Raw genomic sequence first — 19,028 nt, 5'->3', positions numbered from 1 at the left:
CCGGCTACATAAATATTAACCTCTACAAATTTAACACCAAAGTTTACTGCATATTAGGCCAACTTGAAGTTTGAAATATCAGAAAGCTCTGTTGCTAATGTCTTTCCGAATTAGGTTGGTTTTCAAAATCGTTTTAAAAATAGTTTATTTCATGTTACTGATTTGACTACTAATAATTAACTACTTATCATAGAAATACTTATTGAGGTTATTAAGAACTTCTCAAAGGCAAAGGCTGACGCTGTGCTACCATAAACTAAAAGTAAGAACGAGACAGAGTAGGTTAGGGCTTTTTGTCATTTTGTTCTGCTGCGTTTGGCACTGGTTGTTTGGTTGTAGTCAGAATGAAAGTGATTTCAGCCGGTGTTCTGCTTGCGCGCCGCGCAACTATATATAAAACGGAGACTCGCATGGCACTGGTCAACCCATTTACTTGCATGACGAAGATGGGAGTCGCCCATGATCAGTACCATCATGAGTTTTTTGTTACCATCTGAATACTGAATCTTCACCAGGGTAGATGAATTGGGAAATCACTGCTGGAGTGTCGGTAGTGGAGGATGTTGTCGGATGTGGTTCAACGTTGTCAATGGACTGAGACAGCTCGATATAGTGATTGACGACAGCTTGGCTCTCCTTCTCTCGTGCTGACATCGTCCTCACCTCAGATCGCTGAAGTCAGCCTCCAGCACCTTGATGGTCGTCAGTTGACAAATACACTCAGCATGCAACGCTTCTACCTTCTCACGCTCTATCTGCTTCTCAAAATCCCCCTTCCTAGATTGCTGCAATATATCTTGATTTGCAGGTTTTCTTCCTTGACCCTATTTAACTGTCTGGCCCTGAGCTACATCAATCTTCAAACTCACTGCTTCTTGTGTTTGTTCTTAAAAACTTATTATTTATTCAAGAAAATTTGTTTCCAACAATTCATATTTGTTCATGTAGAATATTAATATCTTGAACAAGTGTTACTAACCCTTAAGCACCCTTGAGGTGTGTGTTTAACCTTATTAACCCTTGCAAACATTCTCCAAGCAGCTTCACTTGGTCCAACATATCGAGCATTGAGAAATAAATTAATTTCATCATAATCAAGTCTATCGTTTTCTCTAGCTACCTCTATATTGCAACAATCATGACCTTTATAGATGTACTTATGGATGTATTTGATAGATCGCACACTGGAACATATCTCAACATTAATATGAGCTCTGAAGTAAAGTAGAATAAACGGATTATATGGGACAACGAACTAGTTGCTAACATCAACATATTCTCCATTAATTAGTTTTTGTATAGTCGTGCCATTGTTTCTTCTTTGGTATATTGGATAACCATTAACATTTTCTTTCGTTTCCTCAATAAAAGACTTAGGGAAATCTCTTTTACATTTCCCGTTCTTCATAAATACACAGAAAGGATTTAAAATGCCACATGGACCATGTATCATGTGATTACTAACTAATTCATAGAGTTCTTTGTTTGATGGATCGGGAATCTCGGCAGTAACAACTTTGTCAATGTCTTCTGGGTCCCTAAATTTACAGTCATCCTTTAATGTTAAAAGTAAATGAACGTGTGGCAGGCCACGCTTTTGAAACTCCACAGTATACAAAAACGCTTTTACAGCTCCAAATATTTCAACTTTACACAATAGTCTTTTTAGTTCTTGCACTTTAGTGTGGAAAACTCGTACAACTATATCCGGTCTATTATTTGCTGTCTGCCAAGGATGAATACTACCTGTTATTTCAGGCCAAGCAGGATTGCAGGTGAACGTTATGAAGAGATCAGGTTTACCAAACTTTCTCACTAAGGCCATTGCGTCTTGATAGTTTTGCATCATATTTCTCGGGCTACCTATAAACGATGATGGCAAAACTACGATGCGACCTACTCTTAATTTATCCTGTTCAGCCCTAACTCGTAAAGCATCAGCTAAGCCCACGTAAGTGTCTACTCTTAATTTTGTCTGTTCTCTTCGAATGTACTTAAGTCTATCTCCTTTAATCCGACAATAGTAGTCCACAAACAACTGTTGAGTAAGTTTCCCAGCGTTTATTACAGGATTGAAATTACCGGCACAACCACTTCCCCTAACTGCAATTCTGTACTGAACATATTCTCACATGGTAACAGTCGTCCGTATTTTTGTTTGACGTGTCCCTTCAATAGGCATATTTATATGCCAACCGGTTTCACCGCAGGGCCAAATTAATGTGTAACACATTGGGTTACAGTGCATACTATCATAATCGACTCTCTTTAAGCCACCATCCTTTTCATACACTATGTCTGTGAGAAGGTGGTGCATCATCCTCCATTTCAAAAACAGCAGCGATTTCAGAGGTAGTTGGGTTATTGTAACGTCGCTGATCTGCATATGGTTCATGATAGAACCTCATAAAAAAATTAACAGGAACACGATTCTCATTCATTGCGCGAACTTTTTCTTCCTCAAGTTTCTGGTGCATTGTAAGATCGAACATAAGGGTTACATTTGTCTAATAAATTACTTAAATCTGTCAAAATACTTTTGTTCAAATTTTGGTTAGCGTCATGAGAAATCCTGATTTCATTAGATTTGGCGAAGTCAAGAATATATAACTGGCCATAAGAAGCAGTTTGTGAATCTTTGGGATACAACGGGGAAATTAAATGGTGGACAATGCCATGGATTCTAAAGGTATACGCCATAGTTTGGAGGTAGGTCTACTTTAGCACCAAAAGAAACTAATGACATTGTGTTATTGTACTGGCGGATATTTTCTCAAAAGTTTTTTGATTTTTCATCATTTCCAGTGAACAGTTTTTTTATTTCATCAGGAGTTTTATTTTGTGGTAACTTGATTTTTCCATCACAGCAACAAAGAGTGAAGCGCCCCAATGTATTTTTTCCGCTTTGAAATACAATGCATCGCAATGTCTACAAACTTCCTGAAGGCCACCTACGGTGAAAGTACGCACATTTGGAATCTCTTTTGAAATGGCAAAACGTGAAAACGGCTTTAAAAATGTCTTACCATCAACAGTCTTTCTTGTAACATCAATATCTCTTTCGCGTCTACCTGTTAATGTTCCACTGTTTTTACGCTTATTTTTATTAACGACCTTAATCTGAGCACTTTTACCATGGGTAGAAGGGTAATTACTGTCAATACCTCCAAGATTGTGCAATGGTGTTACATTATCAGATATGTAACTTCTTTTAAGAACACTGTAGTGTCCATCATCTAATCTGCCCGTGAATAATAAGTTATGAATAATGTTACCTGAGCTGTAATCAATGATGGTTTCTCTATTTTCTATATGAACTCTAAACTTACAATCCTGAAACAACTCACCAGCACTATTAAGTTCGGCATGCCCACCTTTCTGTCCATCAACAGTCATCAAAATTTTATGATTACCAACGTTCAAAATACGTTGTCCATATGAGTTGTCACCAATAATAAAATCACGGTATGCATTCCACTTTTCTATGACATTATTAACAATAACAGATCGTATTTCAAAATGTCTATCTTCAGTACCGTACTGAACAAACAAAAAGAAATAACTCGGAACAAACAGTTTCCATCACCGATGATGGGAATGACATCAAAATTATTGTTTTCGAAAATGCAGTGGTAAAATCATTTGGAATCTCATCGGAAACGGCACACTGTGAAGTTGGCTTTTAGAACATCTCATCATCAACAGTTTTTCTCATAACATCGCCACCTCTCTCACGTCTACCTGTTAATGTTGCATTGCGCTTACGTCTCTTTTTAGGAACAGTGTTCTCAATCTGGACACCTTTGGTAGGTGGGTCACTATAGTGTCTATCATTAATTCCGGTTAATCGTCTTTTCCTCGATGTTGGAGAATTTCTTAAAAATATATCGTCTGTTTGAGGCTGCCCATTCGTTTCTTTTTCTATTTTTCTTTGTTCGCGGTTCCACTTAGCAGATTTGGTGTTCCTACCAAGGCCCATAGTATATACAACTGAATTTGAGAACACATATAAAAGCCAATAACTGAAAAACAAATTAAAAAAAAACAAACGATAAAACTTATGGGGAATAATACTGAAGGACCGAGTGAATTTAGTGTAAAAAAAACTAAAAAACGTAAAGAGAAAAATGAGTAAGACTTATTAGAAAGAATTGAATTGTTGTGATGAAAAATACAAAAGTACATATGCATATGATTGATGTAAACAAATGTTGTTAAACATTTGTAAACAGATGACATAGAGGAATATAAAATTATTGTTTATTCCTTTACAATTAAAAGAGTAACTTTTCCTTAACATATCAAATTTATGTTTTTTGATTGAGTAATACAGTATTTTGAACTTAACTGATTAACTGATACGAACGATCTATATCTCAAATGAAAGCTTTTTATTTCTAGGAGTATTTTAAGAACAAAACATATAAACAAACTAAAATAAAAATGGCGTTATTGATCACTATGGTCGTCGGTAAATCCCAAAATAATTAAATTTTTTATTGTTTGGAATTCAGCAGCGCGCTTCAGGTACGTCCGATCTTAATAATCAAGGGCTCAAATGAAAGCTGGTATTTCACTGAAGGTTCTTAGACCAAAACATATAGGATTATGTAATTATAACTGAGGAAATACATCTTCAATTGAAGTAACAATTTAAAAAAAATCTAATTTATGTTTTTTGGTCAAGTAAATGGTGGTCAAAAAAATGCTCCTTCAAGGTCTAAATGGTGCCACAACGTAGACATGTAGTTAAGTTGCGGGGACAACAATGAAGACGCTACAAAAGTCCGGTCGTCACAAGGAAGTTCCGAAATCCAGTTAGCAGATCAGTAGTTAGTAAGTAATTTTCGGGTAGTTTTGTGTCCATTCCATAGGCATTGCGACTTATTAGCAATGCGCAAAGAGCCTAACAGCCAACGTTGCCACTTGTGATTTTACCCTAAAGGTGGACTAAAATACCATAAAGATTTCACTACATGTTAACATTTTTGTTCAATGCATTTTTGTTATTTAACATTGTTAAATAATATAAATCTTACATAAGATGGTTAGTTACACTAAAGCTGGTTTCAACATCCATCAATATAAAATAATTGAAATGTTACTAACTTAGTACTTAAAAGCATTACCAAATTCTATACATTTACTTAGTGCCATAAACAGGTTGGTAACACTGGCAACAACAAATCGGCAATAATAATTTTATAATGCTTTCATCTACAGCTGATTTACACAATCGGTAATACATTTACGCCACACTACATTATTTTGACGAACTTCCCACGCAAGTATTTAGTCCAGAAAACAGATGTTTGCCGCCAGCTTATTCAAATGGGATTTCATTGCGTACTACTGTGCTGCAATGAGTTTTACCGGACACCAATCAGCTGATTGTACTGTATTTAGTATTTAGGTGGCAATGAGTGGTTATAAACAAAAACATAACCTCTCAATGACTAGTGATTTTTAGTCCTTTAGTTGGTGGAAATATATAAGGATTTGTACAGATTTAGTAGTATGGCGTAAACTATCGTACGTCACTCGTCCAAAATGTGTGTACCGGACTCGTATGGTAATCCCGTACTCGACTTCGTCTCGCACGGGAACGACCACACTCGTCCGGTAAACACTTATTTTCAGGACTAGTAACGTAATATACTATATCGTACTATATAGAAGACTGATTTTACATCGAATAGCAATCAATGTAACCGGTGGAGTCGCATATTACTGTTCTTGTTGTTTTTTGTTTACTAAATATAAAGAATTAATAAACAGAAGAAAATTATATTAACTTATGTATATATTTCACAAAGATGGATACATTTTTAAAAAGAGACAAAGCTTTATAGTTCTACCACAGCAACACATCTTGAAATACATTCAGTATATTGCCATTCATAAGACGTTAACATTTTACGGGCACATTATCATTAAGTATGGGCTGTCCATAACTTGTAGTCACATTAACATTTCTGCCATTCTCAAAGTTATGTTGCGAACAGAGTGACTTCTACTTGACAATTCTCACCTAAAACAATGAGAGACTTGTAACAAATGTACACATCTTTTAAGACTTGAAGATTACTAGCTAATTTGAAATATCAGTTTATTTTTAGCGAATTTCCCATATAGGGAATAAGCTATTACCGTAGTACTCATGGTAAGACCTGGACGCGGGACCGATTTTTTTTTCGTTTTGAGGTCCCTAGAGAGTAGTAGTCTTTGGGGGACTTAAAGAGGGGAGTAAGGGGAGCAACACCACCGCCTCCACCTCCACCACCCGCCTCCTGCGGCCACACCTCCCCCCCCCCTGCACCCCCCCCCCTTGCACCTCCCCCCCCCCCTTGCACCTCCCCCCCCCCTTGCACATCCCCCCCCCTTGCACCTCCCCCCCCCCCTTGCACCTCCCCCCCCCCTTGCACATCCCCCTCCCCTTGCACCTCCCCCTCCCCTTGCACCTCCCCCCTTGCACCTCCCCCTCCCCTTGCACATCCCCCTCCCCTTGCACATCCCCCCCCCCCCCTTGCACATCCCCCTCCCCTTGCACCTCCCCCTCCCCTTGCACCTCCCCCCTTGCACCTCCCCCTCCCCTTGCACATCCCCCTCCCCTTGCACATCCCCCCCCCCTTGCACCTCTCTCTCCCCCCCCCACCCTTGCACCTCCCCCCCCCCCTTGCACATCCCCCTCCCCTTGCACACCCCCCCCCCCCTGCACCTCCCCCTCCCCCCCAACACAAATTCGATAGTTTCATTCGATATTTCATTCGGTTGTTTTCATTCGATTGTTTTCATTCGGTTGTTTCCATTCGATTGTTTTCATTCGGTTGTTTTCATTCGGTTGTTTTCATTCGGTTGTTTTCATTCGGTTGTTTTCATTCGGTTGTTTTCATTCGGTTGTTTCATTCGGTTGTTTTCATTCGGTTGTTTCATTCGATAGTTTCATTTGCTTCAATCCTGCACATATCCTCCCCCCTTCCAGCACTATCCAGCACCTCCCCTTTCCTCTTCCCTGCCATCTGGCACCTCCGAGATGTGCCAGACCACCCACGTAGCGAAGTGCTGGCGGCTATCCCTTTGATCTTTCAATACAATGGAAAACAATTAACGGCGGCCGCGCTCCCTTTGATCTTTCGATACACCGGCACATCCTGGGATGTGCTAGACCTCCCACGGAGAGAGGTGTAGTCGGCAGTCTCTTTGATCTTTCGATACAATGGAAAGCAATAAACGGCGGCGCTCCCTTTGATCCTAGGATACAAAGAAATCCACTTAACGGGTGATTGACAGATCCATTAGTTGAGTTTCTAAAAGCTTTTAGTAAGGCCATTACATTTGACGAAGGTGAGCAAATCGTGACAAGCATCTAAAGAGCTTTGTTTAGTCCACTTACAAAGGATAACCTCCTGGAACGTTCCGTCGATAGATGCCTACAAAGGAACACGTGTTGTTTACCACTGGATATTTCTCTATTGTTAGTTTAAAATTCCTGGAAGTTTCCATTCCAATACACCGTACCTGCCAGTGCCTGACACTGCGACGTAGAAGATTCGTCTTTGTGCGTCACGTCCCTACAGCAGACCCTCAGTTATGGTTTGGTGTTCAGTGTGATAGGTTGTGTGTTCGAGCAGCAGCTACAACTATTGCATCACTGTTTGTGCACATTGGATTATTGTGATTAAAAGCCGTAAGTACTCGAAATAATATTTATATAGTAAGTGTGTGATAGTATTATTATAATTTTTTTGAACTTTTAACAGATGTAATATACGAGGTTTACAGAGATTATATATATTATGTAACATTATTAATCCATTTAACCTTAAATCTATATTTATTTCGTTTAAAGATTTTTTTTTACTATTCTTACGAGTCTTAAACATATCTACTTAAACATTGAGTACAACACTTTTAATATTTTTAAGTTAAACATATTAGTTTCATATATATATATATATATATATATATATATATATATATTTATTTTTTAAACGTTTCTTCTAATAATGTTTTTCAAATTTTACCATAAATATATGAATTCTTTTTTTATCATTCATTTACATTTAGGAGTCTCTAACATATATCGTTCAAACGAAGAGTTGTAGCCAATGTTAGTATAGATGGAGAGTTTCTTTTTATGATTAATTAAATACAAGCCGATATGTGAGTGAGATTAGCATAGTGTGTAACGTTAGTATAGTCTATCTGACACAATAGTAAAATTTAGTTGTAACTGTACACTACATTGAACAAATAAAAAAAAATTGATTCGCCTTATTCAAAGTTTTAATTGATAAGTATTTACTTTATTTTAATTTTTTGAAATTGGAATTTTTTATTTAAATACGTGATGACAGTTCAGGACAATCTCAGGTCATATTTCATACTACACACGCGTGGTTTTAGTTCAGTATTTACGGTTACCAACTGATTATTTAATTTATTCAATCGGTTAACGTGAGCATGATATTGTCGCAGATGGATGGATATTTATTCGGAGGTCCACCACCAGCGGCGGCGGAACTGGGTCCGACCGTGTGTCCCGTGTGTCATCGGGAATTCTCACGGCGGGATAGCGTCACGCGCCACTTGCGCACGGTCCACCTGCGAATGGTGAGATACGCTTGCGACTGGTGCGGCGTTTCGTTTTCCCGTCGGAGCAATCTCCAACGACACTATGCGGTGACTCACGGATCTGGCCGAGCTCCACATCCGCCACCACCACAGTCGTCGCCGCAGCCACATTCTCCGCCGCAGACTCACTCTCGACGGTTTGAGACGCCGGAGAATAACAGCGACGATGACAACGAGAACAACGACAAAGTCAACGACGTCTTGAGGATCGAAGAGGTCTTCGACGTCAATGACAACGATGATAATCGCTTGACGACGGAACCAATCGTTGAATTAGCGGAAGGTTTGTTTATTATACAATTATAAATTGAATAAAAAAAAAAATCTTTACTATTTGTTATTTCCAAGTCAAGGTAGATGAAAAAAAATTGATTTACTGTATAAAATAAAATTTAAATACTTATATTATAATGAAGAAGTAGAACATTTTTATTTAAATGGAATTTAATTTAATGGAATAGAGATCACTTGTTGAGAATAAATAATAATGTAAAAATTGACAACGGATCACATTGAAGAAAAAGAAGAAGAAAAACAGATTGTACATTTTTTTCAGAGATTGCTACTATCCATATTCAATTTTATTAAATTTTATAAATTATGACACCTTGACAAAAGTTATCATTTGCTTGCAGAGAGACGGTCTGATACCATTACCATGCATGAGCAGAACGTGACGGCTGGCCCATCATTGGATTTTGACTACGAGTTGCCTGTCAATTTCGACGGTGATGATGTTGGCCACAACTCGCCACCCATTCCGGATAATATTGGTATGTAATATAAATATTATTTTTACAATTTATACGTCAAGATTAAAACTTGATTGGAGAATAAAGAAGTTCGAATTTAATGCAATTTTTATTATTGTGAATAAAAAAAATATATAAGACAGAACCATCATATTAAGATGAGACCAGATCAATATGGAACCAAATGGAAATAAATATAAATAATTATTACATTCACTTATCAAACATATTCCAATATTAAGACAATTTTTAAGTCAGATTTCAATATTATGACAATTTTAAAGTCATATTTTTTTATTATCAATTACAAGAAGTATAACTTTTTATTTTATTCTAATCAAATTGTTTTCTTTTATTTGATTATCATAGATCTGACAACTTCGGCTTCGACATTGCCGCAGCCAGAACCAGCAGAGCAACAGCAGCCGCAGCAGCAGCAGCAGCCACCGCAGCAGCAGGAGCAGCCACCGCAGCAGCAGGAGCAGCCACCACAGCAGCAGCAGCAGCATCTCTGGCGTCCGTGGCAACAGCAGCAGCAGCAGCAGCAGCATTTGGATCAACATCGTCAGCCAACATCCCCACCCCCACAGCCATCACCACGTAACCCAACAGCGAGTTTCAATTGTACGGACTGTGGTCTTTCCTTCACAAGAAGATTTAACCTGAATCGACATAGGGAGACCAATTGTCCGGTAGTGATTGCGACCACATCATCATCATCATTATTATCACCACTACGGAGATTCCAGTGTCCTAAGTGTGATAGAGTATTCAAAACGCATTACCATTTGAACAGACATTCCCGCTTCCACTGCGTTGCTGAGAAAGTGCGGATATGGGGCACTGCGGATTCTCCACCATCACCACCTCCATCTGCTGGTCCTTCGGTCAGCAACAATAACTCAAACGATAATAGTATTCAATATGGAGGTGGTGATGGTAACAACTTAAACACTAGTAGTAGTAGTAGTAGTAGTAGTATTAGGGACAATGATGATGATGATGAACCGTCAGAAATTCCGACAAACATTTCACCAGATGACTTTGAGGAAGTCGAGACGGCGTTTCTTGGGCGTCTGAAGACGTATCGCCTACGTAACGAAGCGCCCTCTTGGCTTACTATCCCGGAATTTCTGACGACTTTGTTTGATCAGGTAGTTACGCTTATGCACCGCATATTAGAACACGTGACTGCCATCAAGACTAACCTGTGGCTGGACTGTGAATTTACCAACGTTCACGACCAAACGTGTCGACGCGCTTTCAAAACCAAGAACGTCACCGTCTTCCGGTCCACTGACATTGAAGACCTGTGCGGTCAGTTGTTTCAGAAGTTAGTGGATGAAAAGGAGACGTGTGAAATGAAGGGCTCGGGCTGGACCTTCGGGAGGATAATCGATATGGAAATCCGAATAAATGTTTATCGTCCTCTCGGAGGCAGTTCATACGTTCCATTGCCCCAGTGCGTCGCCGCAAAAAGAGCCGTGATCAACGTCCGGAATGATCGGGATCAAAAATGTTTTATGTACGCTATTCTATCTAAATTCATTCAAAATTCGTTTAATCGTCAGTTAGACGCCACGGACTTTCCACCTGAGTTCCGTGCGCGAATAAATTTAGATTTCACAAAAATCACTTTCCCTGTACAACTTGAACAGATCCCGACATTCGAGAAGAGGAATGCTGGTGTAAGCGTGAACGTGTACGGATTGGATCGGGTCCGGACTACACGGAGAGATGGTCAATTTACAACAAAGTATGAATACATCGTATATCCACTCCGTGTAGTAGACAGAGAACTCGATAACCATTTCGACCTCTTGTACCTGACAGATGACAATTCTACTCATTACGCATTCATTGCTGACTTCGAGAGGTTGGTCCGGAGTCAGATTACCAGACATCGTGAACGACTCTTTGTCTGCAAGCGCTGTTTCGCTCATTTTGACAACAGACCGACAGTCGACGGTAAACGGGGTGAGCAGCGACTTGCAGAACACAAGAAGTATTGTTTAGACCACGCGCCATTGCGCACCGATCTGGCTCCGAAGAAACATATCAAATTTGATAGGTACGAGCGTACACAGCGACAAAGATTCACTATCTATGCTGACTTCGAGTGTGCGCTCGTACCATACGATCGAGAAGACAACCGACCTCTCACAGATCCACCAACCGTTCCCCCTCCGGATGAAGATCCAGCAACACAGCGAGGGGGAAAGCCACATCACCATCATCACAAGAACAATAGACCGGATTCTGAACATGTCAGGACAAGGAAGGTTCACAGACCGTACGCGTACGCTTACTACGTTCGTGATAGCCACAGGTTAGGAGCCGATCAAGAGGACCACGGTAACACGTTTTCGGAACTTCGTCTGTATAGGGGTGAGAATGCTGCGCATCATTTCATGCAATCCATCAAGAAAGACGTCCGGCGTATAGGAGATGTTTTGTACAAAACACGCCGGACCGAACCACGATTAGATGCGCAGCAAGAAGCGGAGTTTCGTGCCGCCACCAGATGTCACATCTGTAAGAAACCATTCGTCGATGACGGTGACGGCCGAAACGATCCGAAAGTTCGTGATCACCAACACTCACCCCCCTACACGTTTCGAGGTGCAGCTCATCGGTCTTGCAATTTAAAATTCAAGGAGCAAGACACGATACATTGCTACTTCCACAATTTGAGTAACTACGACGCTCATTTTGTGGTAAGGGAGCTGGCCATAGACGGAGGTGACGTAAACGTACTCGCCAATACAGAAGAAAAATACATATCTTTTAGCAAACGATTCGTACATGACGGTGCGAATCGTCACAACCGACTCACACTCCGATTTGTAGACTCTTATAGATTTTTGTCCCGAGCCTTGTCAAATTTAGTTTCCCTAATGCCAATAGAAAATCTTCGAATCACCAAATCATTTTTCCCTAACGATGCTGACTTTGCACTTGTACATCGCAAAGGAGTTTTCCCATACGAGTACGTAACGTCACTCTCGGTATTGGACGAAAACGTGTTACCTCCACCGGAATCCTTCAGAGACAGCCTACGCAAGGAGGACGTAAAAGAAGAGGATTACGCTCACGCCCGACGCGTATGGTCACATTTTAATTGCAACACCCTCGGAGACTACGCCGACTTGTATTTGAAAACAGACGTGTTGCTGTTGGCGGACGTCTTCGAGGGTTTTCGGGACCAGTGTCTGGAACACTACGACCTCGATCCAGCCCACTGGTTGACCTTACCGTCGTACGCTTGGGACGTGATGCTCTTTAAAACTGACGTGACCCTGGATACCCTACAGGACGTAGATATGTACCTGTTCTTCGAGAAAGGGATCCGGGGCGGCTTGACCCAGTGCGCAACCCGACACGCTGTCGCCAATAATAAATATACCAAAGCTACCACCGTCAACAATCCTTCAACATCAGCAGGTGGTAGCAGGAGCAGCAACAACAAGAGGCGATTGGAAGATGGCGTCAGCCGAGACGGTCGGTTCGCACCTGCGACTAGTGTTAGTGCCGTAGATAACATCAACAACAACAACAATAGTAATAACAGCGAATATGGAGATTATATTATGTACTACGACGCTAACAACCTATACGGATGGGCCATGTCCCAGTCGCTCCCGTACAAAGATTTCGAGTGGCTGTCGCGTCAGGAAATAGACGATTTGGTCATCGAGGACATACCGACAGACGGAGATGTAGGCTACGTCTTGGAGGTGGATTTGGAGTATCCACGAGACCCTCGACTCCATGACAAACACCGAGACCTACCGTTCTGTCCGGAACTGCGTAAAGCACCTCGAGACCAATTGCCATATACGGATGACGTCCTCCGAACATACAGCGTAGGCAAATCTGCAAAACTAATGGTCACCCTGTTTGATAAAGACGCATACGTAATCCATTATCGAGCACTTCAGCAGGCGATGGACAACGGATTGCGTGTGCGTCGGATACATCGTGTTCTGCGCTTCAAGCAGCGAAAGTGGCTACAACCGTACGTGGCGATGAATACCAGTCTAAGGCAGCAGGCCAAGAACAAGTTTGAGGTAGAATTATTTAAGCTTATGGTCAACGCTGTCTATGGTATGAGCCTCCAGAATGTAAGAAAACATATCAACATCAAATTGGCTACAAACCCGAAGACGTACACCAAGTACGTGGCCAAGTCTAATTTCAGTGACCGGACGTGGTACAACAAAGACTTGGCCCTACTACACATGAATAAAGTCCGCGTCATCTTGGACAAGCCGGTGTACGCGGGTATGTGCATTCTGGACCACAGTAAGACGTGGATGTACGGATTCCACTACCGTCTGCAAGAGCGGTATGGAATAGATCGGCTCAGACTTCTCTACATTGACACTGACGGGCTGATCTATTTAATCCGTACCGTAGACGTGTACGAGGACATGGTGAATCACCTGGACGACTTCGACACCAGCAACTATCCCCGGGACCATATCTGCTACGATCCGACCAACGCCCGGGTCCTGGGGAAATTCAAGGACGAAGCCAACGGGGTGATCATTAGTGAATTCATCGGCCTGATGGCGAAACTGTACTGCTTCATGTTCCTGCGGACCGGTAGCAGCGAAGACGGTGTCGGCGACGATACACCACCTGTGAAACGAGCCAAGGGGGTGAATCGCGCCGTAGTGGCCAAAGGCCTGACTGTAGACGATTACAGACGATGTCTACAAGAACAGCGGGTCTTATACACGGATAACGATCGATTTCAGACACGGCACCACATAATATACTCCGTTGTGGTGTCAAAACGATCGATGGCGCCGTACGATGACAAACGTTATATCGAAGTGGACGGCGTCAATACGTTACCGTGGGGCCACTATAGAATTCCAGCGCACCGGGCAATGCTATCGGCTCCAGAAGACTGCAACGGGAACGCCAGTAGATGCCACCGTCGGCGCAACATTGTATCGTCACCGTCAGCGACAATGGATGCGGGCGATAACGACGTTGACATCGAAGAAGTAGATTGAAACAGTTCAACAATAACATCAACATAGTGCGCGTGTTTGCGGTGCATAAGCCTCGGATCGTCGTCGTGGTGGTGATGGCAAAGACAATTGACGGACAAATACTAGTAAAATGTATAACAAAATACCAAATATTTATTAATAATAAATAGTAATTTATTTAGGGAATCAAATTTTTAATAAGTCAATGTTTTTCAACTGTGATATTTGATAACTTTTTTAAACTGTGATATTTAATTTAGAATCAAATTATTTCAACTGTAACATTACTGTAATTGTAAAACTGAAAAAAAACAAATTAATCAATATATACTTATTTATATTATGGTCATAATTGTGAATTGTACAGAAACTATTTTGAAAATATATTCACTCACTTGTTCTTGTTTTGAATTATATAGAGTCATGATGGAAAATAAAAAGACCAACATTGTTTTCAAAATACACTTGTGTTTTTATTTATTCCCAATCTTTACTTATTCTAATGTACATTAGATAACTATATTATTATTTTTATTCAAATTTAAATTAGCTTTTTATACAATCCAAATAGAAATAAAAGACAGGTAAGTAAAATCAGTGGTAAAACATGTCGAAGAGTCTTCGAACCAGAACATCGTTGTTGACAGCGTTGCTGGGTGTGACGAAGGAAGTGGCATCACCGTCAAACAGCTGTATGAAATCATTCATCGTCATGTCGTACATTATGCGACAGTACAGGTAAGTCAGACAGTAGTGACCGCACACGGAAGTGTCGTAGCGTTGGAGTTGGTATTTATTGGATATGTAACGACGTGAATTGCGTCTTAAAAACTGTTGGTATTCAGCCAGATACGGTTGACGGCCGAAACTGTCGAAATATTCTATATGCGTAGCGTCACTGTCCATGTAGAAGGTTACCCAATGTTCACCACTCTCCATGTGTGGCATGGTGTTCACCACTATGGCCGTCGAAGGCTCGATACGTGTCGGTAGACGGTCTGATGCGTACACTCCGATGTGCGTGATTCTGTCTCTTGGTAATTGGTACAAATATCTTTTGATGTCAGTACTGTTCATTGTGTCACGTCTTCTTCTTCTTCTTCGTCTTCTTCGGGAATAGTATTGAGACTGGCGTTGCTACTGATCGATGTAGTCGTCACTGTCATCGATGCTTGTGTTATAAGTGACAGTGGTGGTGATGGTGACGGTGACGGCCCTCCTGTCGTTGACGATATATCATCGTACAATGGGCAGCAGTGTGTCGTTTTCGCCTCTTCGGCGGTGAGTAGTAGCCAGCCACGTAACAGAGTACAGTTTGAGAGCGAGCAACGGTGTTGTACGGTTTTGTGTCGACCACATCGCAACACGTTGGCGGACAGTAGATTGCCAATCGAAGCAAGTGAACCACAGCCAATATCGCACAAATCCACCACAGTTGTAATATTGTCACTCCATCTATTGTACTTGTTGTTCACGTCTGTGATTAGATTCTTGATAATGTATTCTTTCTTTTCCACTCCCTTAACATATACGATGCTGCGACGCGAGAGGCAAGTGCGCAATTTATCGATCAACACGGAGTATGACACGTCACCGCGATTCCAGTCGAGTCCGTGACAATGTTTGGTCAACCAATAGGACTCTCTGAGTTTATCCGCAGTCAACGCGTCACGATCGAACGGCGCACGTGCGATGTGATGTAATAACAATGTGCCAGTCGACACGTCAACTACACTGGCTTCTTTCACTATGAAATCGTTGTTGTTGTCCTTGAAACACTGTAGGTCCAAAACCACAGCTGTGCAATCACTGTGCCTACATTGCTGCTGCTGCTGCTGTTTCTGTCGGTGCGACGGAGCTTGAAGGTAACAACGATCCATCACGATCAAAGGTCAGTGCGATACTGAGCTATGCGGTGGGGGTTGGTTCTTGTATTTAGCCGCTGAAATCCACGGACACGTTGCGATGTCGGTCCACTTCGATTACATTGTCCATTTCGGCGTACACTATACAGTTGATGGACGAGGCCAACGCTTCTTTGAATTGCAGTTCGATGCGCAAATTGCCGTTTCGTACCAGATTCCAGTGACTCGATTCGCCGGCCGACATGTCCGGCGTCAGGTCGAACGCCATCAGACAGTAGCCGTTCGGATAAGCCGATCTGCCAATCTCGTTGCCCTTGTCGGCGAACTGTATACCGGTGCCGGTGAACAGCGTGTGATAGGCGAGTGCGTAGAGTTTCGAGTCTCCCGTGAAGGCCGGTGTCAACGCCTTGCATGGCACTTGTTCACCGTCGATGTACAGAGCGAAATAGTTCAAATTGAAGTGTTGAAAATTAAACGGGTTTTTCTTGAAATCACCGTTGAACGCCACATTATCCACCAGTCCCACGATTATGCGTTTCGGCAACTGACCGAGAAACACACTGTCCAATGTCTTGCCCAGAATACCACTCGGTAGCGTGATGGATTTCACGTCCACACGTGTGATTGGATACTTGGCCGTACCACTTTCCAGCGTCTTGCTGTGCGCCACCAACACGCCGGGATTGATCTTACAACGACGCACAAACAGATTGGCCTCTCGAATGTGCACCTTGTAGTTCGTTGCTGTTTTCGACATTATGGCAAATGAGTTTCTCGATCTGACGAGACGCAATCGCATTTCCACACCATTCAACATAAACTTGGCTTGATTGCACAAATCTAGATGTAAATTTCCCACCATATCGATGTACGTGCTCTTCTTAACGAAGTCGCGTCGTTTCACTAGTCCTGCGTTGTTTGCCTCGCAATCGTCCATTTTGTCGGCTATGTCTTCGTAGAACATTGTGCTGGTGAGATGTGACTTTTTTGCGCTACCGCCATAGTTCAGTAGATTTTCCAAATAGGCGCGATAAGCGTAAGTGTTGTTTTGTGGTGACACCAGTTTGTGATTGATGTACAGATCCACTTGACTGAACAGCGAATGGAGCCAATTGTTAACAGGACCCATCTCTTCGACTAACGCCTCTTCCACTTTTGTGCCGTCATCTTTCACTATTGTCGCTTCGATGTGCAACAGAGATTGCGTCAAGTCCGTGTATTCTTCTCCGTTAGCCGGTATGACAAACTCTATCGGCGAATCGTCTGTCAAAGACGAGATCGGCTTGTACTGAATCCATTTGCCGTTCTCTATACTAGTCTGAGTAGGTGGTAAAGAGAATAAATCCAATTCGGTTTTAACGCATTCACACGATTTCTGATGAATGAATGACATTTTCTTTTCTTTTCTTCTTCTTGTTGTAGGAAAATATAGTCTAATTGAATATATCGTCTATCGACGGTATTCCTCTTGCTACTCTTCTTTTAGTAGATCTATTCCTCCTGTTTCTACTCTTCTTATTGACGCTTTTAACTTTGCTGCTGCTGGCGCCGGAACGTCGAGGTAGTCTTTTTGTTGTAGGTTTACGCTTTTTCTGTCCCTTATTGATAACAGGTCTTTTCATACTCTTCCTACTCCTTCTCTGTTTTGTTGTGGCAGCGGTGGACGTCCTTACTCTGAGAAGTGTCGCTAACGACTGCGGTGTGACGCGATGGACACGTCTTTTCTTATATGTGACGGCACGACCACCTCCACTCAATACGCGTTCCAATTTGTCATCGGCTCTGCGTTTCAACGAGCCGGTGAATTCTTTGAGGCGTGTGGCGGCCGCGTACCTCGGATGTTGTGTACCACCAGCGGACACTATGTCGCCGAGGAAACCAACACCTGAACGCAAAGCCTCTTTGCCCATGGCGGTTGCACCAGACTTTAGTAACGGCACTACAGACCGCATGAGTCCACTGAGGAAACTGCCGATGCCATGACCGCGCTGGTACGGTGCACCTCTGTACACGGACGATACACCGTTACCCGACTGTTGTAACTGTCGCCGATAGTAGGCCAAATACGGATCGTTCGTATTCATCGTGGTTGTTGCTGCTGCTGCTGCTGCTGTTGCTCCTACTGTTGCTGCCACTGATGTTTATGCTGTTGCTGTCGTCTTCGTTGATGTTGTCGCCGTCGTATTCGCCGTTGCATTCGCCGTCGTATTCGCCGTCGTATTCGCCGTCGTATTCGCCGTCGTATTCGCCGTCGTAATCGCCGTCGTATTCGCCGTCGAATTCGCCGTCGTATTCGCTGTTGTCGTCGTTTTAGTTGTCGTCGTCGTTTTCGCCGTCGACGCCGTTTACGTTGCTGCTGCTAGTATATTTATGCCAGCGTGAGCGATCTGCGCAGGTGTAGTTTCATGCACGTAGTCCCAAAGTGGAATGGCAGATGATCGCCTGTGCTGCCCCTTAAGTCAATTTCCACGTTCTCAAATGTGCTCTTGATGACGGGCACGTAATGCGGATCGGTGAAATGCACGGTCTTGTGCGCGCCGTACATGTAGTTTGTCGTATCGATGTTGACGATCTTTAATAACGGTGCCACCGTGTCACCCACCAACTGAGGCTCCACCAAATCACAATACACATACATGTCACCCGGCAGTCCGGCTTGTATGTTGGCCGGCAGTTTGGCTTTCTTGTTGGTCTTCATGTCCGTCTCGACAGGATCGAACCCCAACTGCAGCGCGAGACCGGTGCTCAATTCCATTTGTACTACGTGACTG

General features: G+C 42.3%; 1 protein-coding gene across 1 annotated transcript; it reads right to left on the bottom strand.

Moving 5' to 3' along the window:
• Positions 1–16,327: 16,327 nt before the first annotated feature.
• On the bottom strand, positions 16,328–17,650 carry LOC128989130 (uncharacterized protein F54H12.2-like). The gene has a single exon (XM_054410997.1). It carries the CDS (start codon positions 17,648–17,650, stop codon positions 16,328–16,330), a length of 1,323 nt encoding a protein of 440 aa, XP_054266972.1.
• Positions 17,651–19,028: the final 1,378 nt, after the last annotated feature.

Source organism: Macrosteles quadrilineatus, unplaced genomic scaffold (assembly GCF_028750875.1).
Source record: "Macrosteles quadrilineatus isolate MER2022 unplaced genomic scaffold, UCM_ALF_1.0 Scaffold_3__2_contigs__length_128488019, whole genome shotgun sequence".
NCBI classification, from domain to species: Eukaryota; Metazoa; Arthropoda; class Insecta; order Hemiptera; family Cicadellidae; genus Macrosteles; species Macrosteles quadrilineatus.
Note: the sequence above shows the minus strand (reverse complement) of the source record. Positions and strands in the feature narration are given on the sequence as shown.